Here is a 20,333-nt window from a genome sequence, read left to right as displayed (position 1 = left end):
CCTTCCCCTCGAATATCAAAGCAGTTTCCCATCTCTGTGAAAATGTGTTGTTCGTCTACATCCAGCAACAGGTAAGATGGAAGAAGATACATAATTAAACTGCACCTTTCAAGAATATCGACTGCAATACCCCCGAGACACTTAGAAATTCCCAGAGGCATCCGATTAATACTCCCTGGGATCCCTCTCACTATTGAGATGTCCCTGGCTGGTTATGTCATTGCCGATCTTTTCAAAGAACTAAACACTCCCACAGCTCCTGCAAACATTGGCTTATATTTTTAAGTAACTACATAACCCTCCCCCTTCACCCTCTAACCACCAACCACCCCCCCCCCCCCTCCCCTCCCCGTTCCCTGCTCCTCCCCTGTGCCTCAACTGGACTCACACTTATTTCTCCCTTCCATCTCCATTCCTTCCACCAGCTTCACAATTCGCAACTCTTCATTCCTTTTGGTTCACAGCTTCTGTCTTTTCATCTCTGGCCTTTGTCCACCGTCTGCCCATCAAACCCTCCCCTCTCCTGTATTAATCTAGTACCTGCCAGTCTTTGTCTTGCCCCTCCTCTCATTTGTAGCATTAGGGCAAGGCGGAGGGTTCTCAGTGCCAGTTCCCCAGATGGAAGGCCTGAGTCCTTCCTACAATCTCACAACTATATAGCCATGTTAAGAATCTTTTCCCTTCTCCTTCACTGCAAACATTGTTCCCATTGCCCGGCAGTTCCAAAAACACAGCAGTTCATAAGTGGTAGGAGCAGAATTAGGCCATTCGGCCCATCAATCAGAGATAGATAGACTCCTAATTAGTACAGGTGTCAGAGGTTATGGGGAGAAGGCAGGAAGTGGGGTTAGGAGGGAGAGATAGATCAGCCATGATTGAATGGTGGAGGAGACTTAATGGGCCGAATTGGCTTGTATACACTGGAATTTAGAAGGATGAGAGGGGATCTTATTGAAACATATAAGATTATTAAGGAATTGGACATGCTAGATGCAGGAAACATGTTCCCAATGTTGGGGGAGTCCAGAACCAGGGGCCACTGTTTAAGAATAAAGGGTGGGCCATTTAGAACGGAGATGAGGAAAAACGTTTTCACTCAGAGAGTTGTATATCTGTGGAATTCTCTGCCACAGAAGGCAGTGGAAGCCAATTCACTGGATGTTTTCAAGAGAGAGTTAGGCCATTGCGAGAGGATTTGAGTTTTGGAGCAAGGAGGTCCTACTGCAGTTGTACAGGGCCCTGGTGAGACCGCACTTAGAGTTATTGTGTGCAATTTTGGTCTCCTAATTTAAGGAAGGACATTATTGCTATTGAGGGAGTGCAGCGTAGGTTCACCAGATTAATTCCCGGGATGGCGGGACTGACGTATGATGAAAAAATGGGGCAACTGGGCTTGTATTCGCTGGAATTTAGGATGAGAGGGGATCTTATAGAAGCATATAAAATTCTTAGAGGATAGGACAGGATAGATGCAGGAAAAATGTTCCCGATGTTGGGGGAGTCCAGATCACAGTTTAAGAATGAGGGGTAGGCCATTTAGGACTGAGATGAGGAAAAACTTTTTCACTCAGAGAGTTGTGAGTCTGTGGAATTCTCTGCCACAGAAGGCAGTGGAGGCCAATTCACTGGATGTTTTCAAGAGAGAGTTAGACATAACTCTTAGGGCTAAGTGAATCAAGGTATATGGGGAAAAAGCCAGGACGGGGTACTGATTTTGGATGATTAGCCATGATCATATTGAATGGCGGTGCTGGCTCGAAGGGCCAAATGGCCTCCTCCAGCACCTATTTTCTATGTTTCTATATGTTACTGCTCAGTCCTCACACGGGGGTCAGGGCAGTAGACGGGATGGGGGTATTTAACCACAAAGTGCTTCACAGTCTGATTCCCTTGATTAGATTCAAACCTGTAATTCACTCTCGGCCTTCAGTCACTCTATATATAAACCACTCGGACATCTTAATTGGGTTCCATCCTGTAATTCACTGTCAATTCTCTATTGTTCTACATATAAGTCAGAGATTTCAAACCACCTACTGCAATGATCAGTCTGAAGAAGGGTCTCGACCCGAAACGTCACCCATTCCTTCTCTCCTGAGATGCTGCCTGACCTGCTGAGTTACTCCAGCATTCTGTGAATAAATACCTTCGATTTGTACCAGCATCTGCAGTTATTGTCTTATACTTCATCAAAGGGAATCTGCAAACCCAACCCTGACAGACATGACACCCAACCCCACCAGACTTGCCTTGCTCCCTTTAACCCAGGCACTTGCTTATTGTGGCATGGAAGAGGATTATTTGGCCCATCAGCTGTGCTCCAGCTCCCAGCAGAGCCACCCACAAGTCCCACTCTGACTTTTATTACCCTCCAACCTGGGAACCCTGAGTGGTAACCAGGGCGGCACAGTAGTGCAGCGTTGGAATTGCTGCCTCACAGCCATAGAGACCCTGATTCGATCCTGACTACGGGTGCTGTCCGTACAAAGCTTGCACGTTCTCCCCAAGACTGCATGCACTTCCCCCAGGCGCTCCATTTTCCTCACATTCCAAAGACGTACAGGTTTGTTCATTAATTAGACTTTGATAAAAATTGTAAATTGTCGCTTGTGTGTGGGATAGTGTTAGTGCACGGGAACCGCTGGTCGGCGCGGACTCAGTTGCCGAAGGCCCTATTTCATCGCTGTGTCTCTAAACTCAACTAAACTAAACTAAACCGTGTAGCTCACTCATGTGCTCACTCATTGCTGCTGGAATTTAGAAGACTGAGGGGGGATCTTATAGAAACATATAAAATTCTTAAGGGGTTGGAGAGGCTAGATGCGGGAAGATTGTTCCCGATGTTGGGGGAGTCCAGAACCAGGGGTCACAGCTTAAGGATAAGGGGGAAGTCTTTTCGGACCGAGATGAGAAAACATTTCTTCACACAGAGAGTGGTGAGTCTGTGGAATTCTCTGCCACAGAAGGTAGTTGAGGTCAATCATTGGCTATATTTAAGAAGGAGTTAGATGTGGCCCTTGTGGCTAAAGGGATCAGGGGGTATGGAGAGAAGGCAGGTACGGGATACTGAGCTGGATGATCAGCCATGATCATATTGAATGGCGGTGCAGGCTCGAAGGGCCGAATGGCCTACTCCTGCACCTATTTTCTATGTTTCTATGTTTCTATGTCCCTTTGAGCAATTAGAAAAGCAAGCACCGACTTCCCATTTCAGGCAATTCCCATCTTCTGAGAACAACTCAACCAAATAATGGTGCGGGTTTGTAGCCATGAGTACATACACTGGTGTATCCACATTCGTAAAGTATCCCATCACGCCACACACAGAAGAAAAAAGCACAGAACCGCAGATGCGGAAAACCAGAAATAAAAATAGATAATGCTGAAACACTCAGCAGGTCAGCAATGCATCATTGATGTAAGGGTCTGCCTCCCTCTCCACAGATGCTGCCTGGCAAGTTAGGTAGCCTCAATATTTCCTGGTTTTATTTAGACCTTGGAGATACAGCGTAGAATCAGGCCCTTCGGCCCACTGAGTCCGTGCCGACCAACGCCGAACACTAGCACTGTCTCACACACTTGGAACAATTTACAATTTGCAGAAGCCAATTAACCTGCAAACTTGTACATCTTTGGAGAGAGGAAGGAAACCGGAGCACCCGGAGAAAACCCACGCCACCACAGCGAGAACATGCAAACTCCATACAGACAGCACCTGTAGTCAGCATCGAGCCCGTGTCTCTTACGCTGGAAGGCACCACTCTACCGCTGTGCTCCTCTGCTGCTTCTGAGGAAGTAGCACTATGAGGGTAGCTGGGAAAGGGTGTGGTGGCCGCACAGAGATAAGGAAATCTCCGATCCTACTTGCCATCTCACGGTTTAGTTGACAGTCCAGGAGAGAAGTGGGTTCCGGCTCGTGGCTGATAATTCCAGCCAGGGTTAAGGAGCAAGTGAATGACTGAGGTTACGTACAACTCTCACTGTTTCTACTTTCAGATCTGGGACACAGCAGGACAGGAGCGATTCCGGAGTGTCACCCATGCCTACTACCGCGATGCACAAGGTAGGGTAACTGCAGTCGCGCGCGGCACCAACAGCCCTCTGACTGGGAGCACTCTGATGTTATAATGTGCCAGCAAACCTTCCAGGAAGCACCATGGTTTGGCAAGGTCGATACCTCCAGGCCCCTACGCCACCTTTAAGCCACCAACACGCCCAAGGGACTCAGGAGAACTTTGACATTCAGTGACTCCTTAAGGCCATATCTCCAGATACCTAATAACAACATTGGTTGGGGCAGCACAGTGCCGCAGTCGGTAGAGCTGCTGCCTCACGGCGACAGAGACCCAGGTTCGATCCTGACCTCGGGTGTTGTCTGTGTGGAGTTTGCACGTTCTCCCTGCGACCGGGGTGGGCTTCCTCTGAGGACACCGGCTCGGGGCCTTCTTCAGACTGATTGTAGTGAGGGGTGGGTGGGAAGAAAGCTGGACTGAGCCTGGCAGCTTCAACATTTGTATCAGCATTTAAAAGAGGTTTGGGCAGGTAAATGGACGGGAACGTTTTAGAGGGGTATAGGCCAAACATGGGCAAGGCAGGTGGGACTCGTGTAGATGGAACATCTTGGTGGGCATGATGGACCAAAGGGTGTGTTTCCATGACTCTATGACTATGACTTGGCCAGTGAGTTACTTTGGAAGAAGTGCCTTAAGGGGGAGGGGGGAGGGTGAGTGGAAGAGAGAGATGGAGGAGTGAAAGGAGGGAATTCCAGAATCCAGATTGCTGAAGGCAAATTGCTGAGGATGCAAGGGTTCCATTCGGGGTAGGTGGAGGAGGAGGGGGGGAGCAGAGGGGGGAGGATGGTTCAAGAGGCATAATTGCAGGAATGGGGGAATCGCTGGGGGCACTGGAGCTGGGGGGCTGGGGTCGCGGAGGGATCAGTAGATGTTCAATCGAAGCATTGCTGGCCTGGGAGCCCATCAGGAGCAGAGGATTCCTGGTATCTATACAGTTCCACTCAGCTGGGGAGGATGTGGTTGGATGGCTTTTGGCATCTGCCTGCATTTTAAAGCATCTCTCTCTCTCTCTCTCTCTCTCTCTCTCCACAGCGCTCCTGCTGCTGTACGACATCACAAGCAAATCATCGTTTGACAACATCAGGGTAAGATGCCTTTAATTTCACACTTTGGACACAAATAGAGATAGCAAAATGGTGCATCTGCAGAATTTTTACTCTGCTGGCATGCATCATTCTTTGTTACTATATTGCACAGTTTTCGCACATCCTGGTTGGGTTTTTACAGCCGTTGAAGTTCATTGTTTGGAAGTATAGGCAAAAAAAACTGCAGACGCTGGTTTAAATCGAAGGTGGACACAAAATGCTGGAGTAGCTCAGCGGGTCAGGCAGCATCTCAGGAGAGAAGGAATGGGTGACATTTCCCATTCCTTCTCTCCTGAGATGTTGGCTGACCCGCTGAGTTACTCCAGCATTTTGTGTCCACCTTGTTCGGAAGCATGATCACTTTCGCAAAGTAGAGTCTGATTTCTCTGCATTCACACCTCATCTGAGCTGGTCCTCTCTTTCGATATAAACCGCACACACAGCACTGATAGTCCGGAACCCGACCTCTCCCCTTCCTGACCCCAGCACTCGCCCTCCTGAGCCCAGCATTACCATCTCAGCACCTCCCTTCCATGGCCCAAGCGAGTAGGAACTTTATCGTTCCACTGTCAATTGTCACTACATGTGCCAATTACATACTCTTGACTTGACCCTTGACTCTTAACGTTTGATTCCACCTGCGGAACCATTCTGCACTCAATAGACAATAGACAATAGGTGCAGGAGGAGGCCAGTCGGCCCTTCGAGCCAGCACCGCCATTCAATGTGATCATGGCTGATCATTCTCAATCAGTACCCCGTTCCTGCCTTCTCCCCATACCCCCTGACTCCGCTATCCTTAAGAGCTCTATCCAGCTCTCTCTTGAATGCATTCAGAGAATTGGCCTCCACTGCTTTCTGAGGCAGAGAACTCCACAGATTTACAACTCTCTGACTGATAAAGTTTTTCCTCATCTCCATTCTAAATGGCCTACCCCCTTATTCTTAAACTCCTCCCAATTTTCATGGAAAGGCCAACACCCCAATTCCCGAGAGGTCAAGAAAGAAGGGGAATTGGAACTGTAGAGCCTGCAATTCGTCTTAGCGCCAACTCAGAGAGAGGAGAAGATTGGAGAATTTCAACCATCAGCTTGGCATTTGTTTACCAGAGTACAGCTGTCAGCCTTCATTTGTAACCAGCTGATTGCATAAATGTCAAGGCTCACTTGAAGAGCTTCAGTACAAAAGGTGACACATGTTGATGGGCAACTGACGTCAAGCAGGCAGGCGTGAGCGAACCGAATGGGGCCAAGCTGAGGAAAATCGACAGCACGGCGGGATAAAAGGTCAGGTCCGAGCGATTCAAAGCCCCCTCACTGTCTCCAAGCTCATTACTTAATGAGCTGCAATCATGGTTGGAGCAGGCAGGTCTCACAATAACATATGCGATTCTCTTTATCTGTTCCTAAACGACGTGTGCAGATGAGTCAGACTCGTTTGAAGTGATGCTAAATTTAGCCCTGGCTTCACCTTTCAAAGGCAGCACACAATTGATCGCCATTTCCTGAGTTTGTCTCCCTCACTCTCCTTCCCAAAGGGCCTGATTCCCACCAGAACAGGAGGGCATTCGGCCCATCGAGTGTGTTCCAAAGTTCCATTCGATCAGGGTTGACCGGTGCCTTCGCTAACTTTGCATCTGTAACATTCATAACCAAAAACCAGCGCTTTCTAGCCGAAAAATGTGACTGATCTGTGAGAGGAATTGATCGGGTGGACTGCCGGAACCTGTTCCCCAGGGTAGAAATGTTGAAAAAAACAGACAGTGTTGCTTCAAAATAAGTAGGTGAAAGTTTAAAGGGTGATGGACACAAAAAGCTGGAGTAACTCAGAGGGACAGGCAGCATCTCTGGAGAGAAGGAATGTGTGACATTTCGGGTCGAGACCTTTCACCCATTCCTTCTCTCCAGAGATGCTGCCTGTTCCACTGAGTTACTCCAGCTTTTTGTGTCTATCTTCGGTTTACTGTGGGACTGTATGACGGGACATTGTAGGGTGACCTTCACTCAGGCATTGGGGACATTAGTATACAGAGCTTTAGTTTAGTTTATTTTAGAGGTATATCACATAAACATGCCCTTCCGCCCACTCGGTCTGCGCCGACCAGCGATCCCCGCACACTAACACGATCTTACATACACGAGGGACAACTTACAATTTTACCAAGTCACTTAGCCCACAAACCTATACATCTTTGGAGTGGGGGAGGAAACCGAGGCCGCCAGGGAAAATCCATACAGGTCACGGGGAGAAGGTACAAACTCCGTACAGACAGCACTGGTAGTCAGGATCGAACCCTGGTCTCTGGAGCTGTAAAGCAGCAACTCCACCACTGCGCCACCGTGCCACCCCTTAACCATGTTCTGATGGGCATCATATTGGAATATTGTTTCCATAACGCTCAGGATTCATCAGAGATGCCTCGAGCATTTTGTGACTTCCATTTGATACAGATAATATATATTTTCAAAGAGCATTATTTTCAACATTGTATCTGTCCAATCTTCCAGGCCTGGTTAACAGAAGTACATGAATATGCACAACAGGATGTGGTCATCATGTTGCTTGGTAACAAGGTGGGTACTTACTATTCCAACTTATTTTATAATGCTGTGTAATTGAATTTTAACAAACTGCCGCAGCCAGAATCTCAATGTTGCTTGTGCGTAGGATGCAGAGAGAACTGCAGATACTGGTTAAAATCGAAGGTATACACATAATGCGGGAGTAACTCTGCGGGACAGGCAGCATCTCTGGAGAGAAGGCATGGGTGACGTTTCGGGTCGAGACCCTTCTTCAGACTCAACTTTGCTTCATTATTTCCAAAGGGAAAGCACATAAAGGTTTCATTAATCACAAAGCTGAATGATTAGTCACCTTAAACGGAGAAACATGGAAAATAGGAACTGGATTAAGAATTTCAATGTTTCAAGGTCAGTTTATTGTCACGTGTACCAATGAAATTAGTGGCACAGTGAAATTTGAGTTACCATACAGCCATACTAAGTGAAAAACAACAAGACACACACCCACATAAACGTTACCACAAACATCCACCACAGTGGATTCCACATTCCTCACTGTGATGGAAGGCAATAAAGTTCAATCTCCTTCCTCTTGTTCTCCTGCGGTCGGGGAAGTTAAACCATCCGCAGTCGGGGGATCAAAGCCCCCGCAGCCGACGATCGAAGCCCCCGTCGGGGAGATCGAAACTCCCGTGTCGGGGCAGTTGAAACTGTCTCCGCGGCATGGAGACCCCGAGTCGGCCTCTTCTTACCAGAGACCGCGGGCTTCACGATGTTAAAGTCTTCAGCACTTCACGCCTGCTCCACCGTTCAATATGATTGTGGTTGATCATCCAAACCCAGCTGGTCTTCCTGCCTTCTCCCCTTATCCCTCAATCCATCAAAGCTTTTGCTGCCTGACGCTTCAAATCTGTGACCATTGTAACTCAGAGGCAATACTAAAGCATTCAGAGGACGGCCAGCTAACTTTCCAAAATCCCCAAGTTAGACGTGGCACTGTAGGTCTTAATCGAGCACCGATTGCCAAGCTGTTAGATGAGCACCTCATCTGGCCTCAGTGCCATTTATCCGAGTCAGCTGCTCAGTGACAAGGGCTCCCAATTGTCGAGCAGGGACACCTGCTGGAAATGGGTGAGCTGTTCCGGTGTAAGCTTTGACGCACTCCATTGTCACACAGTCTGGGACAACCAACACGGACTATGGGGTACTGTATTTGTGCAGAGCTATGGTTTTGTTTAGTTTAGAGATACAGTGTGGAAACAGGTCCTTGGGCCCTCTGAGTCCACACCAACTGACAATCACCCATACACCAGTTTTGCATCCTATACACTAGGGACAATTTACAGAAGCCAATTAACCGGCCAACCTGCTTGCCTTTTAAATGTGGGAGGTAACCGGAGCACCCGGAGGAAACCTACGCGGTCACAGGGAGAACGTACAAACTCGATACAGACAACAATAGACAATAGGTGCAGGAGGAGGCCATTCGGCCCTTCGAGCCAGCACCGCCATTCAATGTGATCATGGCTGATCATTCTCAATCAGTACTCTGTTCCTGCCTTCTCCCCATACCCCCTGACTCCTCTATCCTTAAGAGCTCTATCCAGCTCTCTCTTGAATGCATTCAGAGAATTGGCTTCCACTGCCTTCCGAGGCAGAGAATTCCACAGATTCACAACTCTCTGACTGAAAAAGTTTTTCCTCATCTCAGTTCTAAATGGCCCTTATTCTTAAACTGTGGCCCCTTGTTCTGGACTACCCCAACATTGGGAACATGTTTCCTGCCTCTAACGTGTCCAACCCCTTAATAATCTTATACGTTTCGATAAGATCTCCTCTCATCCTTCTAAATTCCAGTGTAGTCAGGATCGGACCCAGGTCTCTGGCACTGTAAGGCTGCAACTCTCCTGCTGCACCACTGTGCCGCCCTATAGGCTGATGAACGGCAGTGTTTTTGACCATGGTGGGGGCATATACCGGAGAAATTGGTAAAAAGTGAATGGTGAGAGCAGATCAACCTAGACTGTACATTAAAGTTCAAAATGAGGTGCAATGTCATGCTGTGTGATATCTGAGAGGGTGGGACTGTATAATTGAAGGTCTGATTTGCCTGTAAACTGAAGTCCCATCACATCGTCACCAGATTTCAACGATGCTTTCACGTTTAAATGCATTTTAGAGTCACAGGCACACAGCTCCCAAAACAGATCCATCGACCCACCACATTACAAGAAACACCCATTTACACTGACCCCTTTTGATTCCCCCCCCACAATCCCCATCAATTCACCTCAATTCTATCGCTCACCTACACATTCGGAGCAGTTTATAGCGGCCATTAACTTACCAACCTGCACTGCACTGGGGATGTGGGAGGAAACGGGAGAGCCTGAAAAAGCCCTGTGCGGTCACAGGGAGAACATGCAAACTCCACACAGACAAGACTGGAGGTCAGGATTGAACCATGGACGCTGGAGCAGAGGGGCATCAGCTCTACTAGCGGCAACACTGTGCCACTGACACTTCCCCAGTCTTTTTATGTAGGAAGGAATTGCAGATGCTGGTCGGTCTGACGAAGGGTCTCAACCCGAAACGTCACCCATTCTTTCTATCCAGAGATGCTGCCTGTCCCACTGAGTTACCCCAGCATTTTGTGTCTATCATCAGACTTTTTATCCCAGTCTAATGGTGTTAAGATGGACGTACTCTTTACTCTGTAAGCCAGCACCTGCCATTCCTTGTGTCTCCCTACTCTTTACTCTGTCTCTCTTAACTTCATTGCTTTCTAGGTTTGTTTTTGCCTCTCCACCTATTGTTTATGGCATCTGCCCTTTAACCTCTCACTCAAAACCCTGAGGATTCCCTGTGATAAGGGCTGCATTTGTACAAATCGCTGAGACTCGGTGGGCATTAGCCAAATTTCCTCAGAGTTCGTAGAAGTGCTTCCTTCCACTGTCTGTCACTATTTGTTTCTACACTCCTTCAGGGTACATTCATCCAGGACATATGTTGGTCATTAAATAATCAAATAAATTTGCATAGATCATCAATCTCCCGAAAATAATGAGACACAGTGGCTGGAAGTAATTTTTAAATCCAATTTATCCCTTCTATCTAAGGTCATGTTAGAATAAAATACCAGAATCTCTCTGTATTGTCACGTCTAACTCTTTATCTCCATTCTACACAATTTTTTAGAGTTTGCAGACGTAGCGCGGAAACTGGCCCTTCGGCCCACCGAGCCGGCGCCGACCAGCAATCCCCGCACACCAACACTATCCTACTACACACTAGGGACAATTTACATGTAAACCAAACTGTGGCACATAGGTAGCCTACAAAACCTGTACGTCTTGGGAGTGTGGGAGGAAACCGGAGATCCCGGAGTAAACCCACGCAGGTCATGGGGTGAACGTACAAACTCCGTACAGACAGCACCCGTACTCAGGATTTGTAGCACTTAAATTCTCTTTGATGTCTTTTGCTCTCATTCAACACAGCACAGTATGTTAACCAAGTTTAACAAGCACAAAATACAACTAGGAGTAGGAGAAGGCCACTCAGCCCCTCAAGCCTATACTGTCATTTAATCATTCCATGGCCAATCTAACTGTAACCACAATTCCACATTTCCACCTATCCACAGTAATCTTTCACCATTTGTACATCAGAATTCATATATCTCTTTCTTTAAGATATTTAGATGGTCAAGCTTTGAGGAAAGCTGTTTCAAAACCTCAACGCCCTGAGAGAAAGAAAAACTGTTTTAACTGTGACTTAAATGGATGGCCCCATTTTTAAACAGTGTCCTCACGTTTTAGATTCTCCAACAGCAAGAAACAACCTCTCCCCATCCAACCTCACAGATGCTGCCTTATCTCAAGATAGACACAAAGTGCTGGAGTGACTCAATGGGCCGGGCAGCATCTCTGGAGTATTAGGATGGGTGACGTTTTGGGTCTTTAGTTTAAAGAAGAGTCCTGACCCGAAACATCGCCCATCCTTTTTCTCCAGAGATGCTGCCTGACCCGCTGAGTGCATCAGTCACTGAAAGGAAGCATGCAGGTACAGCAGGCAGTGAAGAAAGCCAATGGAATGTTGGCCTTCATAACAAGAGGAGTTGAGTATAGGAGCAAAGAGGTCCTTCTACAGTTGTACCGGGCCCTGGTGAGACCGCACCTGGAGTACTGTGTGCAGTTTTGGTCTCCAAATTTGAGGAAGGATATTCTTGCTATTGAGGGCGTGCAGCGTAGGTTCACTAGGTTAATTCCCGGAATGGCGGGACTGTCGTATGTTGAAAGGCTGGAGCAATTAGGCTTGTATACACTGGAATTTAGAAGGATGAGGGGGGATCTTATTGAAACATATAAGATAATTAGGGGATTGGACACATTAGAGGCAGGAAACATGTTCCCAATGTTGGGGGAGTCCAGAACAAGGGGCCACAGTTTAAGAATAAGGGGTAGGCCATTTAGAACGGAGATGAGGAAGAACTTTTTCAGTGAGAGAGTGGTGAAGGTGTGGAATTCTCTGCCTCAGAAGGCAGTGGAGGCCAGTTCGTTGGATGCTTTCAAGAGAGAGCTGGATAGAGCTCTTAAGGATAGCGGAGTGAGGGGGTATGGGGAGAAGGCAGGAACGGGGTACTGATTGAGAGTGATCAGCCATGATCGCATTGAATGGCGGTGCTGGCTCGAAGGGCTGAATGGCTTACTCCTGCACCTATTGTCTATTGTCTATTGTCACTCCAGCCCTTTCCATCTATCTTTGATATAAACCAGCATCTTCAGTTCTTTGTTCCTGCTTTTTATTCATGTTTAAATCAAGACCTCTCTCACTCTTCTCAACTCCAGCCAATCTACGCCTAGCTTGAGCAGCCATTCCTCCAAAGACAACCCAACCACTCCAGGTATGAGTCGAGTAACCCCTCTCTGGAACGGCCTCCAATGCATTAGCATCCTTCCGTACATAAGGAGAGGGGGCACAATATGTAGACCAGCTGTGGTCTCACCGGTGCCCTGAACAACTGAAGCATCAACTTCCTACGGCTGTGTTCAATTCTCTTTGCACTAAGTGATAGCATTCTGTTAGCTTTCCACAGTGGTTGTGTACCTGCACTCTTGCCTTTTGTGAATCATGCATTGCCATTCCTATTTAAGTTATTCCTACTCGAGTTGACTATTGCGTCACAGGATAACCTACTGTTAAAATTCTTGACCAACCACCCTGAACTGATGTGTTTTGTTGTTGCAGGCTGACATAACGGGTGAGAGGGCCATCAAGAGAGAGGAAGGAGAGAGACTGGCCAGGGTAACGTGGACTTTCCCCCCCATTCAATTGCACAAAATTGTGACCTTGCATCTCATTCCCTAAAATTTAACTGTACAAGGTTCAACATTGCCAATACAAGGGATTCCACATGCTGGAATCTGGAGCAAGAAAGACAAACTGCTGGAGGAAACAATGGATCGGGCAGCATCTATGGAGGCAAAAGGATGGTAAAAGTTTCGGGTTGAAACTGAGAGCGTGAAGGGAAGATAGTGTGAAGAGGGGCAAGGCAGGAGCTGGCAGGTGATGGTGGAACAAGTTGAGGTGGGGGAATATTAGACAATCAGAGCCAAGTGAGGTAGGAGGAGGTGGTTTGAGTTTAAAGCAAAGAGGCGAGTGGGTGATAGGTGGAAACAGATAAAGGACGGATGATAGGCAGATGGAACCAGGTGGAGGGGGGGGATAGGAGTGGACGGGTGTGTGGGTGATAGGCAGAGGGAATCAGATGAGGGAGGGTGATGGATCAAGATAATGGGGAGGGTGGCAGGAGGAAAACAAAACATAGAAAATAGGTGCAGGAGTAGGCCATTCGGCCCTTCGAGCCTGCACCGCCATTCAATATGATCATGGCTGATCATCCAGCTCAGTAGCCTGTACCTGCCTTCTCTCCATACCCCCTGATCCCTTTAGCAAAAAGGGCCACATCTAACTCCCTCTTAAATATAGCCAATGAACTGGCCTCAACTACCTTCTGTGGCAGAGAATTCCACAGACTCACCACTCTCTGTGTGAAGAAAAGGTGAACATTGTGAGAGAGAAGCTGGGTGGGGGATATTTTCACCTCCAAGACTGCAGGCCCAGGTTGTTGAGCACAAACGCCAACTGACAATCCAGTCCTGTGATGCTGCAGGTGTGATATGAAACGGAGATTCACACTGAGGGCCACAAGATCCCCTGTCAGCTTTGGAAGTTCGTGAATTTTATATGTGTGTCGACATAATATTTATCCCTCATATAGGATCAGCAACATTACGCAATCTGTTTTTGAGATCTTGCTATCTGTCATTGGCTGTTGTGCTTCTTATTTACACCAGTAACTGCTCTTCCAAATACTCCATTGGCTGTAAAAGGGGATTTATGAGGTTTTGAAGGCATCTATAACTCAATAGTGAGCCCTACCAAAGCAGCTTACATACTGGCCACTTTCCCGATATGTATCATGGAGGAGGGTTGGGACTGAGGATGGCGGATTAGTTGGGTGCAGTACTGATATTGTTCTCGCATCAACAAGTGGAAGGGTGATATCTGCTGCAGGGAGAATTATACAGTGCTGTCTGCACCAGAATGATGCACACAATGACACTGTCATCTGTTGCCAGCCCTGATATGTTCTGCCCTTTTCCCACCTTCAATTTCACCCCCGCTCCCCCACCTCCACTTTTAGTCTAAAGAAGGGTCTTGACCCAAAATGTCACCCAGTCCTTTGTTCCAGAGATGCTGCTTGTCCGCTGAGTTACTCCAGCATTTTATGTCTACAGTGATATCTGCTCTCGTATGAGATCCAGTGATATCTGCACCAGGATGAAGTGCACAGTGATATCGGCTTTGGAGTGAGCCACACTGTAGTATCTGTACCAATTCAGGTTCAATGTTGGTAACTGATGTTACAACTGATCGCAAGGTAATGAGTTCCTTCTCTCTGGTCCACAGGAGTATGGCGTTCCTTTCATAGAGACCAGCGCCAAAACTGGCATCAATGTTGAACTGGCATTTCTTGCCGTGGCAAAGTAAGTTTTTATTTAATTTGTGTTTTGGCGGCAAGGTTGTTTTAAGGATACCCAGACAGCATGGACTTTGATTCAGAGAGTGGTTATGAGGCCATTCAACCCTTTGAGTCTGGACCAGATCTATGTGAGGACCTTTGAACCTCGGCCCACCTCTACCCTCTTCTCTCATCCCTGCAAATTCTCTCATTTATGATTTTTATTCAGTCCTATTTTGAACACTGCCACTGAATCCACCTCAAAGATAGTCCGGGGGTTTCCAGTGAGGTAAATAGCTGTCCCGAGCTACCATCTACCTCACTGGGGACTATCTTTGATCAGAATTTACTAAACTTTATCTTGCACTAAACATTATTCACGTTATTCCCTTTATCATGCGTCTTTGCACTGTGGACGGCTCGATTGTAATAATGTATTGTCTTTCCACTGACTGCACAGCACGCAACCAAAGCTTCTCACTTTCCCTCGGTACACGTGACACCAAACTATACTAAACTCCATGTCCCTGGCAGTGCGTTGCAGACCCCAGCCACTCAGCGTGTGAGAATAATTTTCTTTGTGTCACTTTTTGTTCTTTAACCTTCATTTGATGTTCCTCAGAGTCTGACCTCTGCCGATGCAGCAGCTTTGACTCTGTCTGTGACTGTCGTGATCTTGAACACCACTACTAGAACTTCACATCTCCCCACAACCTTCGCCTTTCCAAGGCGAATCCCATCTTCAGTCAATCCACATAAATTCCATGATTCCTGGAAACATGTCAGTAATTATTTCCGTGTTTTCTCCAAAGCCTTTATAAAGTGTAGCATATGGAAACAAGCACTGTACTCGAATTGTGGCCGAGCTAGCACTTTACAAAGATTACTACCCATCTTCTTGCCCTTGTTGCCTGTGCCCTTACCTGTAAAGCCCACTATTCTGCTCACATGTTGAGCAATTTTCTCTTTCTGACCCCGCCCAATCCCTCTGTTCTTGCACCTTATTTTGAATTATCCCTCTCAGTTTACATTGCCTCTTCTCATTCTGTCCACCAAAATGTAACACATCGCGTTACTCAGCATTAAACTTCCATCTGCCACCCCTCCGCCCATTCCACCAGATGCTCCAGTTGCCCAGTTGGGTTGAGGTGAATGACTCAGTCCCACTGTCTGATGGATCCATGGTTCAAGGGGTTGGCCTTGGAAACAAGACGATCCTTGGCCTAAAGCCCAGCAAGGGCCTGCTAGAAAACGGACCCCAATTACCTGTAAAGTAACAAACTCACTGTTTCCTTCCAGGGAACTGAAGCAGAGATCTGCCAATCAACCCAGTGAGCCCAAGTTCAGAATCCACGAGTACATCGAATCTCAGAGGGAAAAGTCAAGATGCTGCGGCTTTGAATAAGTGGCCGACCTGGTTGGAGGACTCAGGGTGTGGAGCAGTAATCGGCTTCACCAACTGACTGTGAAACGTGCACCATTTGTAAACCGCCAGTCACCCTCAGCTTGGTGTTTAGCTTAACCGCCCTGCACCCACCCATGCCACTTACCCATTATATATTACCTCCTTATCCGCTCTCTGCCCATCCCCCCCCCCCCCCCCCCCTTTAGCCACAAAGGCCTGGAGTAACTCAGCAGCTCAGGCAGCATGCCTGGAGAACATGGCTAGGAGACCTATTGGGTTGGGATCCTTCTTCAGATCCTGACCCGAAAGGTCAGTTATCCACGTTCTCCAGAAATGCTCCAGCCCTTTGTGTCTTTTTTTTTTTAAACTAGCATCTGCAGTTCTTTGTTTCTCCATGTCCTTAGCCATTTGGTATTCCTTCCATAGCCATCCTCTGTATCATCCCAACCCTTACCCATCCAGTACCTGCCTCATACTCATCACCCTTGTGTTTACTGACCTGAAGCTTCCAGTCTACAAACTCTTGGTTCCCAGACATCCCCCGTCCCCACCTTTGTAACTCCTTCAGCTTCAACAGCTTTAACAAACCAAGATACAGCTTCCCTCAAAGTCGATCCTCTGGCTATTCTCATTTTTATTTTAGCTGTCCAGACCCAAGACTCTGGAGTTCTCTCGTCACCAGCAGGTGTCCTCTCAATGACCAAGCACATTGTGTGTCCGGAATATCATTAGGAAGTGGGGAAAAAGGCTGGGAATGTTCAGGTCTGTGTCAATCAGTCAGTCATTCATCCCCCTGCTGTGAATGGACCTCGACCCTCCACCCCAACAACTCCAACTCACTTTAAAGCTACTAAATGCACAGGGTCCTCCACCTATGGGCAGCACCACCTCCTCCTCTCCTGTGACCTGGTCTGGAGTATATTTTAAGCGCTGATCTCAAACTTGATCTAGAGAGGAATAGATCGGGTAGATGCACACTCTTGCCCAAAGCAGGGGAATCGAGAATCAGAGGACATAAGTTTACAGTAAGTGGGGGGGGGGGGGGGGAAGATTTAATAAGAACCTGATGGATAGCTTTTTCACACAAAGGGCGCTGGGTGTATTGAACGAACTGCCAGAGGAGGTAGTTGACGCAGGTACTATCACAATGTTTAAGAAACATTTGGACAGGTACATGGTTACGACAGGTTTGAGGGATATGGGCCAAATGCAGGCAAGTGGGACTAATGTAATTGGGACATGTTGGTTGGTATGGGCGTTGGATTGAAGGGCCTGTTTCCACACTGTGTGACTATAACAACGCATTCAGCATTAGATAGATTAGACTAAGAGAGGCTGGGTTCCTGGCTCACCAGAATAACCCCAGAGACAGAGGGTTAATTATGAAGACCTATTGCATCAAGCAGGCTTGCTTTCCGCTGAGTGAATCGGAATCTAACTGAGAGTTTACGATCGTGAGAAGGTAGGGTTAAATCTAGTTGTTCACGTCAGCAACTACTTTATCGCACAGAGGGGAGTGGAAATCCCGAATGGGAATCAAGAGGAAATTTTAAAACGGAGACCTATTTTTTTGGTGTTATGAAAACCAATTGGGTCTAATGGACATAGGGTGCACATCAGCTAATTGAAAGGCAGAATAGGCTTGAGGGGACGAATGGCCTCCTCCTGCGCCCATCTAACTCGCCAGTACATATCTAGTCTCATCTGCAGCCTACTTCAGATGTGCACAAGGCATGAGTGCAGGTCCTTCACCCACTCACCCAGAGAGTGGGAGTCAACTGTACCAGTACCTGCCCCTGCCCCGTATAAGTAGATCAATGCCGACTTTCAGCCCAAACGCAGATGCTGTTCAACCAACATTAAACCCCACTCCTTTCCAATTGCATTGACCACCACAGCTCCTACTCGGCAACAATGTGTATGATCTCTGCACAGTCTTCAATTAAATGATCAACGTCCAGCTTCAGTGGAGAAACAAAGAGAGCCGCAGATGCCGGGTTGCACAAAAAGGACACGAACTGCTGGGTTAACTCAGCGGGTCAGGCAGCAAGTCTGGAGAACATGGACAGGTGACGTTTCGGGTCAGAACCCTTCTTCAGACTCAGTGGACGGGTGCTGACCGAAAGGTCACCTATCCATGTTCTCCAGAGATGCCGCCTGACCTGCTGAGTTACTCCAGCATTTAATGTCCAGCTTCCCTTCCTCACCAGGGAACAGGCTCTTTGCTCCAAACTCCGTCATGCCAACAATGTATATTTCTGCTTTTAAGCACGATTTTAACTGAAGTTTCATCCCATTGGTCACCAGGGGCTCAATTCGCTTGACAACATCTAGAGATATTTATAAAATGTCTTTTTAACCATGAGGTGAAATTATTGTATATAAAATGCTCTTTGCTTGGTACTGGGCAATGAGATTGCTGTTCTGATGTTTAAACTGGGAATGCGTTTGTTTTACATGTAAGTTTATTCAGTCATGTATCTAATGGAAAAAAATATTGTGCCTACAACAGGAAGTGAAGTAACAGTATTTCCTGGAAAGTGTCCTTTGGCCTCCTGCTGAAAGTGGAGATGCCTTTCATCATAAAATGCTAATGCAATGTTGGCATGTCTGCCAGTGCCCCAGATGCCTTGCATCTTGCCATTAATCCTGCTCTTGGTTGGTCTCTTGTGTTAGATTTGCACCATGCCCCTTCCCCCCCCATGGTGTTTGTTGCCATCCTGTGACGATGTTCTGTGCGAGGCACACTAAAGAGATGGTGACACAAGGAACTGCAGATGCTGGTGTCTTATGCAAAACACAACGGTGCTGGAGGAACTCAGCGGGTCAGGCAGCATCTGTGGAGGGAATGGGCAGAGGAAGAGATGGTGTCTTGACTTTCCACAGGGCAGGAGGTGCAACTGCAGACTCATCATGTGAGTGGGGCGTCAGGGAGATTTTACTTCTCACAGTGTGAGTTCCTCTTGTGTGGAAGATGCAGGGGGCTCGTTAGTATGTTTGGAGGTGGGATGGATTGCAGTTCTTTGGAAGAACTGACATAAGCACTGGATGTGGAGTGCTTGTGTCTCTAAGGTAATTCTGGATAGAATGCTAGTCTAGTACCGAGCCTAGGATTCAACAGTGTAATATTTGCACGGGACAGATTTCCTCATGTGAACTTTGGAGAAGTTCTGGAGAAAAGGGCGGCACGGTGGCGCAGCAGTAGAGTTGCTGCCTTGCAGTGCCAAAGATCCGGGTTCAATCCTGACTACGGGTGCTGTTTGTACAGCGTTTGCTCTGTAACCACGTGGCTTTTCTCCGGGTGCTCCGGTTTCCTCCCACACTCCAAAAAACGTGCAGGATTGTAGGTGATTTGGCTTGGTGACATTGTAAATTGTTCCTAGTGTGTGTAGAATAGTGCTCGTGTAGTGGGCGTGGTGGACTCTTTGGACCGAAGGGCCTGTTTCCACGCTGTATTTCCAAACTAAACCAAAAGTGTTCACCAGCCCGTGAGTGAACGGTTGCCCCATTCACCATATGGATGGATGAATGAAGTGGAGCAGCCGATCACTCACCTGCTCTCCGTTCAGATGGGTGGAGGGAACACAAATCTGGCCCATCCATGTGAGGCATTTCAAGCCATCATTTCATTCTATCCCTCAATCCACCTCCCCAACCAACCCTGCCACCACCGCCCCAACTCACAGCCCAGCGCATCCCAAAGATGAGCAAGGTGGTAGACTCATTGCCCCTTGGGTGCATCTGTGGGGAGTTGACGAGAATGTTGGGGGGTGGGTTTTTTTAAAAATGGGATTAGTGTTTAGCTAATATAAGTGATTGAAGACAGACATAAAATGCTGGAGTAACTCAGCGGGTCAAGCAGCATCCCTGGCGAAAAGGAATAGGTGACATTTCTGGTCAAGATCCTTCTTGACACTGAGTGAGAGACACGTGTCAGTTTTCCGTGCGTGCGACTGACGAGGGAGTCACTGTAGAGAATGTGCAGGAATTCATTTGTCTAATTATAGCACAGAAACAGGCCCTTCGGCCCACAGTCAAACCTGCTTGCTGGGTTTCAATAGTCTTCTGGCAGTTGCTTCCCCAAAGAGGTTCCTCATCTGTGGGTGTGATTTTGCCCTCGACCACCCGTCCCCACCCCATTGTGCTCATCGCTATGGGAGTCTCCCCCTCCATGCCTGAGACTATCCCTTTGCTTCCCGGTGCCCCCCTGTTTCCCAGAGT

General features: G+C 47.6%; 1 protein-coding gene across 2 annotated transcripts in view; it reads left to right on the top strand.

Moving 5' to 3' along the window:
• The window catches only part of LOC144594558 (ras-related protein Rab-37-like), a 147,123-nt gene extending 130,816 nt beyond the window's left edge, over positions 1-16,307 (top strand). For both annotated transcript variants that reach the window (XM_078401255.1, XM_078401256.1), the window contains exons 4-9: positions 3,997-4,063; positions 5,106-5,158; positions 7,666-7,731; positions 12,931-12,987; positions 14,656-14,732; positions 16,007-16,307. In XM_078401255.1, the coding sequence (XP_078257381.1) occupies positions 3,997-4,063; positions 5,106-5,158; positions 7,666-7,731; positions 12,931-12,987; positions 14,656-14,732; positions 16,007-16,112 (426 nt within the window). In that variant the 3' untranslated portion in view covers positions 16,113-16,307. The remainder of the gene's footprint in view (positions 1-3,996; positions 4,064-5,105; positions 5,159-7,665; positions 7,732-12,930; positions 12,988-14,655; positions 14,733-16,006) is intronic.
• The last annotated feature ends 4,026 nt before the right edge of the window (positions 16,308-20,333 follow it).

Source organism: Rhinoraja longicauda, chromosome 6 (genome assembly GCF_053455715.1).
Source record: "Rhinoraja longicauda isolate Sanriku21f chromosome 6, sRhiLon1.1, whole genome shotgun sequence".
In the NCBI taxonomy this organism is placed as follows: Eukaryota; Metazoa; Chordata; class Chondrichthyes; order Rajiformes; family Arhynchobatidae; genus Rhinoraja; species Rhinoraja longicauda.
The sequence above is the reverse complement of the archived record's forward strand: the minus strand, read 5'-3'. Positions and strand labels throughout refer to the sequence as shown.